This window comes from Vigna unguiculata, chromosome 3 (assembly GCF_037176805.1).
Source record: "Vigna unguiculata cultivar grain cowpea cultivar isolate G323 ecotype 2 chromosome 3, ASM3717680v1, whole genome shotgun sequence".
Classification (NCBI taxonomy): Eukaryota; Viridiplantae; Streptophyta; class Magnoliopsida; order Fabales; family Fabaceae; genus Vigna; species Vigna unguiculata.
This window is the reverse complement of record NC_140794.1, coordinates 46,090,242-46,107,154: the sequence shown is the minus strand read 5'-3', so window position 1 is coordinate 46,107,154 and position 16,913 is coordinate 46,090,242. Positions and strand designations below refer to the sequence as shown.

The following is a 16,913-nucleotide window of genomic DNA, read 5'->3' as shown; positions in this document are numbered from 1 at the left end:
AAATATAATTATTAACATCTATCATACTCATCAAAGCTTTCCAAGAATCATGCTCATAAAAGGAAAACGAGTCTAAACTAGAACAAGGTGGTGGATATATGATCAAATTTTAAATTTAAATTGACTACGTCATAGGGTTCTCCAAAGTGGTAGCCTTGTACCTCTCACAGACCTGTAGTTTCGTTCCACGCGTCTCAAATTGCAATCATTCGGCACCATTATAGCAGGGCCAATCGAAGTTTCCGCTTCAGTGCCGCAAGCGCGTTTGGACATTACGAATACAAACCTTTAGCATGGCCATCTTTTTCTCGCTAACTTGTGGTGATTGGCAAAGCTTCCAAACATGCCCTTAGTTTCAAAAAATACGAAGCACACTACTCCCTCCTCGTAACTCTTCGTCGCATTATAATTATTAAGACCTCGTTAATTTGCATTCTTAATCTTCACTATTCAACCAGGTGAACATTTTCTTTTCCTCTTTCTGCGTTTCATAAAGTGCGACAAATTTCTGAAACTTTACTTTCAATTCAATTTTTCGCGGGAACATTGTTCTTCGATTCGATTGAACTAGTTTGAGTAATTTTGATTGGATTGTTGCCTCTGTATATCTGTAAAACTCCAGAAACGTATTTGAATTTGAAATTGACGTTACATTATTCTAGTTTCTTGGTTTTTGAACAATTGTGTTTGTGTTGTGTTCAGTGTGGTGGAAATGTCAATGGAGAAAGCAGAGTCTGGACAGAAGCTATATACGCGAATGCGGCTTTGGGAATTTCCGAATCAGTATGTGATTGAACCAACAGATGGATCTTCTTCTGGTTCCTATTTGTCAATTAGTCGAAAAGATGGCTCCATCAAGCTCATTGGTTCGTTCTTACTCTGTTTTCGTTGATATTTTGCTCCCGTTTTTTTTGTCATGTGCTCTCAGTGTAACTGAGTGTTCGCTTTATGTGTTTTTTTCTTTCTACAGACGAGATTACTGAAAGCAGCACCGTTCGAGTTCCTAAGGTTTTCACAGTTTATGGGGTGGCTGGGATGTTGCGCCTTTTGGAGGGTAAGTGAACATTAGCCTTAGCAATAGCAGAGCCAAGGTGAATTGTGCATTTTTCTCTCTTTTTTTTTTTTTTTTTCTTTTCTAGTATTGTCTTAAATAAATAGTATACATTAGTGGAGTGGATGATCGAGTGTGATTAGTTGCTTTTGGTTCATTTACTACTAGAGTTATGCTCAAAGTCTCTGGTTTTTCATCTTTGCCAGTGCTTTTGATTTTGATCATGATATTTCTTTCTTGCATGGATGTATTCCTTTTGAATAGTAGATATCCATTGACCATTTACTTTGGGTTCAACTTTAAATGCCTTAGGATCGTATTTGCTGGCTATAACTGAGCGTGAATGTGTTGGATCCTACTTGGGACATCCAATTTTCAAAGTTTCATCTCTAAAGGTTTTTCCATGTGATTGTTCCCACCGTAATATCCCTTCTGAACAACAGGTAACTGCCAGAGTTCCACTTGTTTCGTTGATTTTATGTTAATAAGCAATTTGAAACTCATAATTGTTGTGTAATGTGTCAGAAGAAGACAGAGATCGATTTTGCTGGGATATTAAAAGTTGCTGAGAAGACTACGGGTCTGTTCTTCTCGTACGATGCCAATTTAACTCTCAGGTGAACCTTTTTTTTATATTTTTAGCAAGCATCCAAATTTTCAGCGAATCAGACATGAATCTTATTTATTCATAGGGAAATAATCTTCCGATTAACAAGCGGGTGCAATGCAACCATGCAATACGTATTGAAATTTAAGAAAACATACCGTTATTTTCTGTAACACTAATTAGTATATTACAATTTTTTTTTTATCACGGAATTAAGGATAATCACATCAGGCTTTGTTTTTTAATGGCTAAAGTGTGTATTCGTGCATGCTTGAGGACATTCACGCTAAGTTTGCAATGACTAATGAGAAGGAATTGAAGTAAGTGTAATTTTAAAATGTCTCTTTTAATAAACTTGTATTTTGCTTCGACTGATAGTGTCTATATTTAAACGTAATCAATCGAAACCTCAAACATATCATTGGTAATCTTCACTAATATATATATATATATATATATATATATATATATATATATATATATATATATATATATATATATATATATATATATATATATATATATATATATAGTTGTAAATTACACCATTCTTAATTAGAAGTATATTGCTAGTGCTTTCAATTTAAATTGAAGGTTGTGGACTGGTTCGTATAAGAAAAGAAAGTATGATGGTTAATGTTCCCTATTATTATCACCTTAGAAGCCATAACCATAATTTATGATTAGTTTGTCATTCTCATCCTACCCAAAATTCATTTTATTGATACAAATGTACCCACAAATATTACATTAAATTATCAATAAATGCATTCAAACTTAAGTGGGAAAGATATATTTATTAATTGAACTTATTAATATTTAAATTACTTTTATTAATTTATTGACTATGATATTCACTATTTTTAATTATCTAATGCTACATTTTAATATAAAGTATTTATATTAAAATATTGACACTTTTATTTCAATTTTTTAGCCTGAGGGGAAATACTTAATACTATAATACATATAAACATTTGTATATATAACGTACATATCAAATTTCATCATATGAAATTAATGAAAATTGAAATCTCAAAGTACAGAAATCAGATTTAATTTCTTATAAGTGAATAACTATCGGGTGAAATCATAGACATCGAATGCATTAAAAGTAAATTGACTTTGATAGATCTTGAAGGTGAGAAATATTTACAATATAATCAGATGCATGATTAAAATACGACAAAAAGAGCAGCTTCATTGCAGGTTCATGAGACCTTAATTTTAATTTAATTTTTGTGGGTATCAATATGATTTTTTTTTTTTGTAATTTTTACTCTGCAAGAATGTCACACTTTTATTTATCTTTTATTTGGAAGTTGCAATATAAAAGAAATTTAAAATTTTTATGACTCATTCTTATTTTTTATGTTACATTACCATACTTTATACTTTATTGGGGAGATCTTATAAGACTAATATCTTATTTTTGTGATTTGGTGTATAAATCCTGGGAGATGCTCTTATATTGGTTTCAAAGGAAATATAGTAATTCTCTTAAACTTAAATAACCCCTCAAGTCTGAATTTAGTGAATTAAAAAAATATATAACTGGAAGTGAAGATCCTAAAAAAGTGGTTAATTAAGTTTTTCTATATAGATTAATCATTTACAAAATCAATATACATTTGTGGTAAAAAAAATACATTATTAGAAAAACTTGTTATGTTTGTGATTGCAAGAAAAAAGAATTGCAAAATTGTATTTATGATATGACTTTAATATTATGCGCTGCAGTACCCAAAGGCTAAATGACCTTGGTGAAGACTCTAAGTCGCTTCCCCTTTGGAGACAGGTAATATATTGCCTTTGTCTAGTAATTTGAGTAATTTGTTACAGAAGAATTTTACTACCGGAGCGTGAATCCCAAAATTGTAAAGTTACTCTCCTAAATTTTGCTCTCATCACTACCCTCAGGTCTTTCAATGTTATACGCATACAATGTCACTGTGGTGATTCAATCTGATTTTCTATTTTTTGCTTATGTTACCAATATGCTTTAACACAGGCAGAGCCTCGATTTCTATGGAATAATTATCTGTTGGAAGGGCTCATAGAGAACAAGGTAGGCTGTTTTAAACTTGTTTATACTTTTTTGGTTCCTTCATTGCTTATGCATTCTATATTGCTAAGTAATTAATGTTTTAATTCTATGCATGCAGCTTGACCCATACTTACTCCCTATCGTCCAAGGCAGTATCCTTTTCCCATCGTTGTATATGTATTCCTTTACTCATTTTTTGACAAGTAATATTTGTTTGAGTAATTTGCTTAATTTTGACCAATTATAGTGTCAATTAATTATTTTTTTTTAGGATTATCCTTAACAAATCATTAGGTTTTCATCACTTTGAATCTGCTATCGGGAAAGATATCATTGAAATCACTTTAATTGCTAGGAGATGCACGAGAAGAAATGGTATTTAATATGTTTTAATAAAAATTTGTGTTTGTTTCTTCATTATCTATGCTCTTACGAAGTTTTTGCTTATGCTTTGTTTACCATTGGAAAATCACCTTTTGTCCCATTAAATTAATGAAGTCGTTAATTTGATGGTGATAACAAAAAGTTATGCGAAAGATTGTTAGGATGGTTTGCACTTTGCATTACATTATATAGATGTTTTATAGGGCATATGAACCTACAAGTTGTAAAATGTCAGAATTGGTATTAGTTCTTTCTAGAAAATAGGATACGCGGTGTAAATGATTTGATTGTACATGTAATAATGTTTCCCTTTGATTCACTAGATTTGATCATATTTCTAATAAACTTTGCTTATTCTTAGCAATAATATTCCTTTTCACATGTCCACTAATTACTTTCTTTCCCTTGCACCTAATGCTGAACCTTTTATTGATGTGGTCATCCCTATAGCCATCTCGGATCCCTCATATGCCCCCGTTTGAAAAGTGGAAAAGGATTTACCACTTTGAATATGGTAATTTATTGATAAGAAACAAGGGTGATTATCACACCCAAGACTGTGTTCTCTTACCAACCGTACACTAGCAAAAAATTTATATTTGTGTCCAAACCATAGTCCTTATAAATCTTTCATCAACAAGATCTTTTGTACCCAAGAGCCTTTTTTCATCAAGCTGTATCTTTTGAAAAATGTGTCCTGAGTAATGAAATTAAGGCACCATACTTGGTCTCTTGGTAACTTGGCCTCCTGGGAGACATTGTATAAGCAATAGGGTGGGTTTAAAAATTGGAACACAAACCTGATAGATACATAGATAAATATAAAATTGATTTGGTGGCCAAGGGATACATAGACATTGATTTTTTTAAATCTTTTTCCCAGTTATAAAGCTCACATCAATTTGAATCCTCCTTGCAGCAGCAGCAACCAAAAATTGACACCTTGTTCAAATAGATGTCAACAATGGTTTTTTGTTTTCTTTTCATAATTGAGATTCATTTGAGGAAGTCTATACAAAGTCTCCGTAGGGAAATCATACTAATGAAAACTTGGTTTACAAGCTTACATCTTTGTATGGTTTGCGATAAGCCTTGGTAGTGGTTCTCCAGACTTTCTTCAACCTTAATTGCTCTTGGATTCATTCAGTCAAAGAATGACTAGTGTATGTTCACTTTTGGTTCTAGTTCCTCCTTGGTCATACTTCTTGTGTATGTTGATGATGTCCCAACTTGGCCAATATCATCACGGCTCAAAACTTGCTTCAACATACACAAGGACTGCACAAATGATGACATTCATGTGAGTAATGATTTGTTACATGAGAGATTGTGAATTGGAAATGCTGATAATATCATCAACATATACTAAAGTAGATAATACTAGCAGAGGCATGCCTGTGTATAAACAACGAATGATCACATTTGTTGTTAGTAAATCCGAACTGAAGAAGAGTAGTTTTCAGCCTTTCAAACCAAGCTCTAAGAGCTTGTTTGAGATCATACATTGCTGTATTCAACTTGCAGACCATAGATTATCTTCAGCTTCAACATAGAGAAATTTTATTTACACCAAGGTGAAATATAGGCCTTTTGTGACTAAGTGCAAGAGTGAGAATAATGTGAATTATGACAGGTCTAATAATAGGAGATAATGTTCTGAAAAATCATATTCAAACCTTTAAAGAAATCTTTATGCCACCAATCTAGTCTCCTAATTGTTTATTGAGCCATCTCCATTTTCCGACTCAAAAACCCATTTTACTTCCAACGCGAATCCTGTTTGGAGATAAAGGAACAACAGTCCAATTATTATTTTTCTATAAAGCAGCAAACCATTTTAGGTCCTGTAGAGCTTGTTTTATAATTTTGTGCTCAGCATGACAGAGAAGAGTAGGTTGAATTCTTGATTAAAGAATCCTACTTTTAGATTGGTGATCATGGGATGAATATTGACAAGTCGAATGTCAGAACTAAAGGAGTTATTTTGATAGAAGACTCAGCTAAATGTTCAATATTATGGGAGGAAAAAGCTCCTAAATTTGAGATAACGAACTCAGCTGAAGAATAAGAGATGGACGGTGTAATTATATATTCAGTGACTTGTGAAGCTGCACGAATAGTAGAATTAATATGAAATATATCCAAAATATAAGCAAACACAGGTTGAATTATAAGATGAGGGTATATAAGTAGATGAAAAAAAATGAGGGTATATAAGTAGATGAAAAAAAGATGAGGGTAAGGAAATCTATGGTCATTAAAAATGAAGACACACTCAGTTGATCTAAATTCAAGCTTGTAAGCATTGTGTGGTTTAAGAAAAGGAAAGTGAACACACCCAAAAAAACCTTGAGAAAAAATTAATCTAGGAAAGTCTGAAATAAAAGTAGTATAGGGAGTAGCAAAGTGAAGAAGAACATAGGATAACCTATTATTTATAGGTAAACAACAATGGTGAGAGCATGATAAGGTTTAGGGAAGAGAGGTTTGACTAAGAAGAGAAAGACTCATTTCAACTATGTGACAATGTTTTCTCTCCACATTACCACTTTGGTGATGAGTAACAAATGATGAATAATGCCTATCCTATTAAGTTTAAATACATGAAATTCCAACCCCCAGCCCCTTCCCTGCAATAATGTGTTTATTCTTTTGAACTGTTTAAAAACTTCTAAGGCATTAGATTTATTTTTAAGAAGATATATCCATGTGAAACATGAGTGGGCATCAAAAAGGATATGTAGTAACGAAAATTACCAGGATAATTAATGGGAGCATGTCTCCATCAGGTCACTATATATCAATTCCAAAGGAGACACATACTTAGTTTGAGACAATCGGTAAACTATTAGATTTTCCCATGTAACATGCAGACAGAAAGGAAACTCAACCTTATTAAGAAAGTTGATATTATATTGTTGAAAGACAAGACAAAGGACATTTGAACTAGGATGTCCTAATCTAAGATGCCACTATATGGAAAAGTTGTTTATACAAGGAAAATGTTAAGAACTGGACAAATTTTAGCCGAGGGAAGAGACAGATTGGAAAATTGATAGAGCCCATAAGGACCGACATCGACATGACCTTGAAGAAGAATTTCATTTGAATCCTTTAACAAAACACTTGTTAGAATAAAACTCAAAAAAGTACAGATTGTCAAGCAAATTTGCTTTCACTGATAAGATTTTTTTCTTATTCGAGGGACATATAATATACTATGTAACTAGACACGATTGTTATATGGTGTGGACAATTTTGAGAAACCCAATGAAAATATTTTCAGACCTTGACCATAACCAAAAAAATATCTTATCAAGACTTTTAAAAGGAGAATTTTGCTGAATGTTTTGAGCGTTAATTGTTACATGATAGAAAGCCCCTAACTCAGAAAACCTGGTTGAGTTTGGTGTTGGATCAAAATCTACAATCATAGCCTGAGGTTGTTTTCCATTGAATAGTGCTTTTGCCACCAGTTCCTCCTCGGCCTAGCCAAAGCTAGCACCGTATTGGCCCTGGTTTCGAGATTTAGAATTAGACTTTTGATAGTTAACATTTGATTCTAAGTTCTGATTATCAGCATCAGTTTGGGAACCTGATTTATCAATTTAGCTTATATTCACAAAAGACGAATCGTAAAGGATGAGAGTACCTTGTACTTTTTGATTTCTAAGTTCATAAGCAAGAATTAAATCTACTGCTTCCTCAATTGAAATTTCATGAATACGACTTTCAACTAAAGAATAATATAATGAAATTCTTTTGGTGAGCCTTCTAAAATAGAACCAAGTGTTCACGATGATAAGTTGGATCTTCAACAGCAGAAACAGCAGAAAGTATCAATAAGTGCTTCTGATGCAAAGTAAGTACTCTTCAACTGTGGTATTTTCCAGTAATGAATGATGAAGTTCAAATTCATGTTATCTTGCCCTAGTGTGAGTTTGATGACAGAAATATGTATGTATTTTGTCCCATATCTCATGAGAGTAAAGTGGTCCAAGAACACGATCAAGCATTGAGCTCGATAATGGCGATTGAAGCCATGCAAGAAGCAATTGGTTTTGCTTTCCCAGCCAGGTACTATTGATTGATGAAACTCTGATAAAGATCACTTTTAGAAAGAATAAGCATCGGTATAGAAGGAGAAACAACAAACCAATAAAGGTTATAGGCTTTGATAATAGGTTCGATTTGTTGTCAACACAGCAAAAAATTCTTCTTATCAAGCTTTTTAGTGATTCGATTGGAAAATGTGGCTGGAGCAGTGACCGGGATCGAAGAAGAAACCTCGTCAAGAATTGTGGCGAAAGCCATGAAAAAGGATCATTGAGCTCTAAACACTGACACACTAATTTTATTATGTAAAGGTAAAAGTATACGAAAGAGCAGCGAGACTCTGTTTACAGAAAAGAATACATACCGAGCACAGTTACAAGTTAGTTATACCCATCTAACTAAAACGGTTAGACTAATACCCTGGCTAACTAACAACTAAGGTAATTTCCTCACAAACAACAGAAACCATAATTGCAACAGAGTGAACATTAGTTTGACATTGCAAGCCAAGAAGGATAACAGTGAAAGAGAGAAGGAAGAAACCTGTGACAGTGCAAGCCACGAGACTACACAGGCTCCCAAGGATTTCGGAACTTGGATACAGCGTCAAGAGCAGTTTTTTATAATTAGAAAAGAAATTTCTCTTAAATAGAATGCCAAAGATCTAATTAAGGGATTTCCTGAACTATTGAATACATAGTTAACTTCAATGTTTTTTAGGGTTATATAAAATGAGACAACTAGCCTATTCTCATAATTAAAGCATTTAGTTTTGTCCGTATTCAGAACTAACAAAATGTCTTAGGGTTAATATCTTATAATGGTGTATTCTTAGGGATTCTAACAAGAAATTTAGGCATGGAAAGTTGACTTCAGCAAAGATTAGCACAACTCCATGGAACAATATGAAACGTGTGGAATGGATTGGAAAGAAAAGGAAAAGGATTAAAATAAGCTACCTTATTCCTTTTGCAGCTTAATAAGTATTTCAGAAATTTAATATCAAGTAATCTATTGAAATATTTCATGTGGAAGAGTGTATACAGATCAGCTTCAAAGCTGAATCAGACTGAGCCACAGATGTGTTTTGAAGGATATAGATGATGCATACAAACGATAAGTTGTAGACAATATGTATCGGTCTATGCGTATCATACACAAACCCAGAAAAAACAAAAATGTATAACATAATTACTTTGAATATTTTAGTATTGTAACATTTACGTAGTGGTACAATGAGAGCAAATATAGGTATTGTAGCAACCCTTTACCAAAATCCATAAACAATCCCAAAGTTGTCAAACATTTAATGCTAAAGATAAAATTAAAAATAGACAATCTCTGTAGTCTAACATAATCTATAAACTTCAAAAATTGTGTGAGAAAACTTCGTTGTCATCTGTGGCTGCGTAATGAAGCGTGTATCGTTGATAGTGATTAGCAGGCTACAGTATTAAAGATAACAGTTAATCTGTTATTTGATCGCCTACAAAAAATTCCCAATAGATTATGCTGAATTAGTGTCATTGATTGATTGGCTAATGACACAAACACAATCATTTCCCGAAAGGAACCCGAATGTGGAGAAGAGGAGCTGATCCTGATGGTTATGTGGCTAATTTTGTGGAAACAGAGCAAATTATGAAGATCAATGGGTATACAGGATCAATTGTTCAGGTAATGCTTTGTACTATCATGCTGCAATGCAATATAATGGTTTTCTACATTTTATTTAATTTATTGATTCTATTTCAAATCATTAGGAGCTATAGCTATATTGAAATAACTCTTTCATTAACATTAGCTTAATTAATAAATTGAACTTTTCTCACAAATTGTTACTTTACCTTGTATTAGATAACAACATTACCATTTTTTAAGTCCTATACCATATGTTTAGAAAATTATTCATTCCTTTCTGTTTTTTGGTCGAACTGCATTCCCTATATGAATTAGTTCTTGATGTTTCATTTCAAGTTATTGATAGTAAACTACATAGGAAGTTAGCTATCCTCTCTAGTAGCAAATAAACGATTGTTATCTGAAAAAAGCAAATTAACTGTCAAATTTTGAAAAGTAAGCTTTGGTAACTGCAGAAAATCATAATAACTTGTATGCCTGATAGCGAGTCATAATCCATGGTGATATTTTAACTTGCTAAAATGACCTCTTATCATGCTTTTCGTTTACATAATATCATTTTTGTTTATAATTTGCAGGTTCGTGGTTCAATTCCACTGCCTTGGCAGCAAATTGTTGACTTAACATATAAACCGAAGTATGAATTACTGAATCATGAGGAAGGGGTAAGTTGTTATTTATTTTTCTGTATTTCTTGAAGTTTTCATGTAATAAACTAAATGTATTTGACTATTGTTTCATTGGTTATTATGCAGCCCCGAGTCTTGGAGAGGCATTTCTTAGATTTAAGAAAAAAGTATGGGTCTGTGTTAGCTATTGACCTAGTTAACGAGGTGAATATTATTCCATTGCAAAAAACTTAAAAGGCTTATCTGATGAAGGACAATTGCCTCAGATGATTCTTGGGTCTATAATTGGTTACTGAACCTTAAAAGTAACTATAGAAATTGCATACTGTCAATAATATGGTACCAACCAAATATTATCATTCTATAATGTATAATGCTGTGCATGTCCTAAGAATATATCGTGTTAATAAGGATGGATTTATGTATCACCATGCATCTATTTGAGTGTATTTTCTTCTCTACGTGGTTTCTTAATAGCACGGAGGAGAAGGTCGGCTATGTGAAAAATATGGAAAGGCAATGCAAATTGTATCTGGTAATGATGTCAGGTAAGAGTCTCTTTCACTTATATATATATATATAGAGAGAGAGAGACACTTACAAATATATCTGTTATTTGGAATTGGTGCAAACCCTTTTTATTTTTTTCTAGATATCTGCATTTCGATTTCCATCACGTCTGCGGGCACATCCATTTTGATCGTCTTTCAATCCTTTATGATCAAATATCTGATTTTCTTGAGAGAAATGGGTATGGTATTTTATTATTTAAGTTTTTAACCATTTAGATATAAAATTTTCTCATATTCAATGATTTGATTAGCATTCATTACCTGCTATTGCCCAAGTTGGCTTCAACATTTATAGTTTTACTATGTTGCATATTGCGGGGCTGTTTGTTATAAGATTTTGGATAATTGTCAACCATAATATAATTTGTTGTCTAGCTGCACAACGTTCTTTCCTTTCTGTGTTTGTAATCAAATTTCATTTTTACTCGGCATTATAGTTAAAGGGTTCCAGAATTTTGATCCCTTTCTGTTTTGAAATTGTAGATACCTTTTATTGACTGAAAAGGGAGAGAAAATGAAGGAGCAACTTGGTATTGTTAGAACCAATTGTATTGATTGCCTCGACCGTACAAATGTTACTCAGGTTGGTTGGTGTATACAATGCAAGTTTTTTAAACGCTTCATCATTCCCTCTTTTTTGAACGCTTCATTCCTTCTGTATGGACTTGGTGCTGAGTATGAAAATAAAAGCTCAACATTATCTATTTTTTGGTATGTGTGCATTTGTTGCATCATTTTCCTACTCAATAATGTTCTTACTGATATGCAGAGCATGATAGGCCGAACTATGCTAGAATTCCAGCTTAGAAGAATTGGAATCTTTGGTGCTGAGGAAACCATTAGTTCACATCCAAATCTAGATGACAAGTATAAGATCTGTACGTGTATTGCTAATTTTCAAGTTACACATCTTTGCAGTATTGTTAGCTATTTTCATTTCAAAAATTTTCTCCTGTTTAGATTGTTTCATAGAATTTCTAACCTAGATTCTCTTCTGACTGGCTCTATTATCAGTGTGGGCTAATCACGGGGATGATATAAGTACTCAATATACAGGCACTCCTGCTCTCAAAGGAGACTTTGTCCGGTATTTTCCCATCAATTTTTCCATCACTTTCCTTGTTCATCACATATAGAAAAACTTAAACAGAACTTATGCATCCATAAAATGTTATTTTATGTTGAAATTACATTAGCATAGGGATAATTTCAATAACGACGTAACAATTTCTTGTAATTTTCAATTATGACCCTCCCAAGTTTAAAATTTAACTTTGTGCCACCTCCTCATTAAGTTTTGTTTGGATTCAGATTTGGGCATCGCACAATGCAGGGGATAGTAAATGATGGTGTGAATGCTCTTATGCGCTATTATTTGAATAACTTCTGCGATGGAACAAGACAGGTCTCTATCTCATCTCATTGTATGCCTGGGTAGAATTCATATGTGCATGCTGTCATTACTTATTGTCTGGTCCTTCAAATGTTTGATTTTGCTCTTACATCCTCATTTAGAAATTCAAGTATGAGTTAAAAGTGTCATATTTAATAGAAATAATGAAAAAGTTGAGTAATCCATAAATGTATAGTGTTTAAGATTTTTTTGTTGAAAATAGTATCATGATGTAGGTTCATATATCTCCCCATGGTAGACAATTCTTATTTTGCACGTAGTTGTGATCATATCAAGAAACTTTGTCCATCAGTTATTGATCCTGTTCATGACTTCTTTTTTTAATGTAAAAGGATTCAATTGATCTCTTACAAGGGCATTTCATAGTTTCTGCCAACCGAGAACATAATCCTTCTCAGAATCAAGGCATTGAAGCTATTGCTGTAAGTTCAATTTGTAGACTAAATCTTTTTGATTTTAGAAAAGTTATCAGAAATTTAATATAAATAAATATTAACTTGTCTTTTAAATATGGCGAAACTCATTCCTATTTACTCAATTCTTCAACATTTTACAGAAGTTCTTTTTCTTTTTGGGTTTAGGGTGGATTTTTATACGGCCGATTTTTGTCTCTCCACCTTATACCGTTAATCACTAATAATATCTTATTGCTGCCTTAACTTCATGTTATTACTTATATTCATTGTTTGAAGAATGTGCTTTTCATATTAAAATTTGAACATCTCTTTGTTTATGATTGCAGTCATTTCCTCTGGCTTTGGGTCTGGTTTTGACTGGCTTCTTTTTCACACTCATGTCCTTGACGCAAGGTGAGTTAACTGCATACTGTTGAGAAACCTATGCCTTCTAGTTGCATATGTCTAACATGGCTTTTCAAGTGACAATCATAAATTAATTTCTGCAGTTAGATATGATTTTAAGCACTTGTTCTTCTCACTTGTGTGGGCAAGCATTAGTCTTGGTATAGCAGCATTTGTGAAGGCCAATGGTCGCGTTTTCTGCAACAGACCTCGCCTACACAAGCCCCGGTCTTGACTTCCATATCCAGATCACTGTTTGCAATTAACAATCCTCAACTGCAGGAATCTTTGCACTTCGATGTCCCTTCCACACTTCTTATGATACTTATTCTATTATTATACTAATTTTGTAGTTATTATAGCTTCCAAAATTATTTCATATCCCACTACAGTGGTTGATGCTTTTTCGCCAGTTCTTGCTCTGGTTTCCTCTTTGTATATGCATGTTTTATTTGTGTCTTGTATAAGATTGAAGCACCTCAAGTTATTGGAAATTCATATTCAGTTTATTCTTTTTGTATGCTTTCAAGAGAATTTATTCTTTTCAAACTGCTTTGTTTCATTACTGTATCTTCTGCAGACCCTTTGTTAAGAACCGAGAAGTGGAAAGAAAATAAATGAGAAAACTGTCTTTCAAGATTTCTTTCACAAGATTTCTCGTTTCAAAAGAGTCGATCCTCAATTTACAATCACAAAATATGAATATCTTCTATCAATCTTTTTCCAACCATTTATATCTAACTACCCACCTAACTAACTAATTAATATTCTAATTATCATGCTGACCAAAAAAAAAAATATCCTAAATATCATAAACAATCCATAGAAGTTGGTATATGTGAATGAGAGAGAATGGTTATTTTTTCCTTTTCTTTTCAAAACATATTTCAAATATTTATCTCATATCAGCAAAGGAGGAAAGGTAGTGTTGGAAGTCAGTAATTCTGTTATGGGTCAAGAACATGTGTCAAATTTTCCAAATGGTATGGGAAATAGGAGGAGCACAAGGAAAAAAAAAACCATTCATACCTTAGGACTACGCGTGATCTAATAGACTCTCCTCATGCTGCTTGTTTTCAAACTTTAGAATCTTGATTGCCCCCCTAAGCACAGTGGGAACTACCTCACAGTCACTGAAACCGCCGGTGTCAAATGCTTCTATTCCTCTGTTTTAAATCTGTAATGTTAAACTCGATTTTTAGAGCCAACTTCTGGTGGGTTCAAAGTACTTGTGGGTAAATAAAATGCAATAACATTAAAGTTGTTTAAATGGCAGATTTATTACTCTGTATGGTGCCTTTTTGCTCTGATGATTACTGGATGCAATTCCAGAGGATTTAGAACCAGATTTGGCTATTTTGTTACATACCTATAAGGATGTGTTTGCTATTCCTTAAGACTTACCTTATAATAGGTCACATGACCATCATATTCCCTTGCTTCCTAATGCCAAACCAGTGCAACTACAACCTTACAGGTATCTTCACAGCCAAAAAGAACAAAATGAGAAAATGGTACATGTTGCAGGAAGGTCGCATTACCTCTAGGAATAGTCCTTTTTCATCTCCAGTTGGTTGTCCTTGTGAAAAAAAAGATGGAACATGGAGGTTTTGTATAGACTATAGAGTCTTGAATGTTATTATTATTGACAGTTTTCCTGTGCTCACAGTAGATGAATTGATTAATGAATTATATCATGCCAAAAATATTTTCAAGTTAGATTTACAGTCTGGATACCCTGGATACCGCCAAACTTTTATTAAACAAAGAGGATTGTTACAAGACCATTTTTAGAACACATCATGGCCCTTATGAGTGGATAGTCATGCCATTTAGTTTGATTAATTCTATAATTACATTTCATTCCTTCATGAATGAGGTTATGAGATTTTCACTGGTTTACTGAGAAAATGTGATCTTGTCATCGTTGTTGATGAGATTCTAGTATATAGTTCTTCGTGGAATGGTCATTTACACCACTTGGAAGTTGTGTTCCAACTTCTAGGGTTGCACACCAACTATTTGCAAAATTCTCAAAATGCTCTTTTGATCTTTCTCAAATTGAATACGAATACGTTGACCATATAGTCTCGGGTGAAGGAGTATCAATGAATGATCAATCTGAGACTGTCAATTGTTGTTTAGAAATGTACTCGTGTTGTTTCACTTATGTAAATCTGAGGAGTTGGATCAAGTTCTTGCCATGGACTCATATCAGCTTAACATAGACATGACAACTTTTAAGATGGTATACAGAATGACTCTCTAGAATTGATAGGTATGTCTTGGATAATATTGATCGTACATATTTACAAGAGATGCTGCTGCAATAGAGGGACACTACTGTCTTGACTCAATTGAAGGTAAATATTTTAAAGTTCAGCAGAACACGAACAGAAATACAGACCAAAAAAGGTGATAGACTAAATTCAAGGAAAAAGACATGGTGTAGTTAAGTTGCAACCTTATAGATGGAACTCATTAGCCCTAAGAACAAAACCAGAAACTAGGCTTTGGGCCTATTCCAATTATGTATGCAGAAAATACATTCTTTAGCATAAAAATTGCTTTTGCCAGGCCATGCCAAAATACAGAGGATTATGATATAGGTCAACAACAGGTGTCAAATGTTTCGGATGGTGTAAGAAACAAAAAAAAAAAAAAATCCAACTTATACCTTAAGGATTACACATGGAAAATCAATTAAATATCAAGATACATGAGCGTGGTAGAGAGAGACATTTATTTTATCTCTCTCTTTAGTACTTTTCTCTTCTATATTCTCTTTAAAATTGCTATTGTGGACTCCTCCAATCTCATTCTTGTTTAGTGGCCATCACACTGTAATGCATTTTGTCATCTTTAATTTTCTTAATTTTACCTTTCATTGGACACTAAAAGAAATATAACTTTACTAATCATTTTTAGCTTAAAAGGAGGTTTTCAGCTTAAGAAAAACTAACAAACATCTTTCACTCCAGCTTTTATTCTTAACTTTAACTTAAAAACAAAACAAGAAGATTGATTATTAACCAGTTGAAGCAGCATCTTAAGAATGAATACATCACAGATCAGTGAGTGCATGGAAGTAATACATGCAATCTACCTCATGATCATGAGGATGGAGTTGCATAAGGAGGCCAGTAAAGATGAAATTGAATCTTGTAGGTAACAGTGAGACCCGTAAGATCAACAGGAGAAGAAGTAACATAGCCTTGCACAAACAAGAAATCTTCAGTGCCTCCTACCACTGGAAGATTCGAGGATTTCACGTTATCAGTGACACCAACAACAGAAAGGGACCCTTTATGGTGCTTCAAACGAAGAGTTAGCTTCGCAATTGAAATGCTTCGAAGGCCATCAAGACTAGATGTCACTGTAGTTCCTTCTGAGATCCCAACCAGTTTGGAGGATCTGTTGGCTGCAACTGTCAAAGGGTCCTGAAAGGCAAATAAGGTGCCAAAAGGGGTTGTGGTTTGACTCACTCCTGCTCCTCCTTTTATACCTTCCACTATGATATACCCTGTTTTGTTTATGGTTTCATGTTGGAACAGTGAGAAGTGAAGGGATTTGAGGTGTTGAAGGTGGTCATGGGAACCTGCAATGGCTTTGAATTGGATTGTGGCCAAAACTAACACAGCAAGAACATAGTTGTGTGAGGAAGCCATAACTATGTTGGTGGGTTGTTGTGATTAGAATGGAAAATAAGGTT

The 16,913-nt window shown here is 33.4% G+C and overlaps 2 protein-coding genes across 2 annotated transcripts; one reads left to right on the top strand and one right to left on the bottom strand.

Moving 5' to 3' along the window:
• Positions 1–300: 300 nt before the first annotated feature.
• Positions 301–13,721, top strand: LOC114177261 (phosphoinositide phosphatase SAC6-like). Its single transcript, XM_028062535.2, has 21 exons — positions 301–458; positions 703–866; positions 971–1,054; positions 1,364–1,494; positions 1,577–1,668; positions 3,399–3,456; positions 3,670–3,726; positions 3,824–3,857; positions 4,000–4,080; positions 9,716–9,822; positions 10,365–10,451; positions 10,542–10,619; positions 10,893–10,963; positions 11,068–11,166; positions 11,471–11,570; positions 11,757–11,865; positions 12,002–12,074; positions 12,299–12,392; positions 12,734–12,823; positions 13,144–13,210; positions 13,306–13,721. Exons 2-21 carry the CDS (start codon positions 713–715, stop codon positions 13,434–13,436), a joined length of 1,797 nt encoding a protein of 598 aa, XP_027918336.2. The 5' UTR covers positions 301–458; positions 703–712; the 3' UTR covers positions 13,437–13,721.
• Positions 13,722–16,149: 2,428 nt separating this feature from the next.
• On the bottom strand, positions 16,150–16,913 carry LOC114176187 (pterocarpan synthase 1-like). The gene has a single exon (XM_028061139.2). It carries the CDS (start codon positions 16,867–16,869, stop codon positions 16,315–16,317), a length of 555 nt encoding a protein of 184 aa, XP_027916940.1. The 5' UTR covers positions 16,870–16,913; the 3' UTR covers positions 16,150–16,314.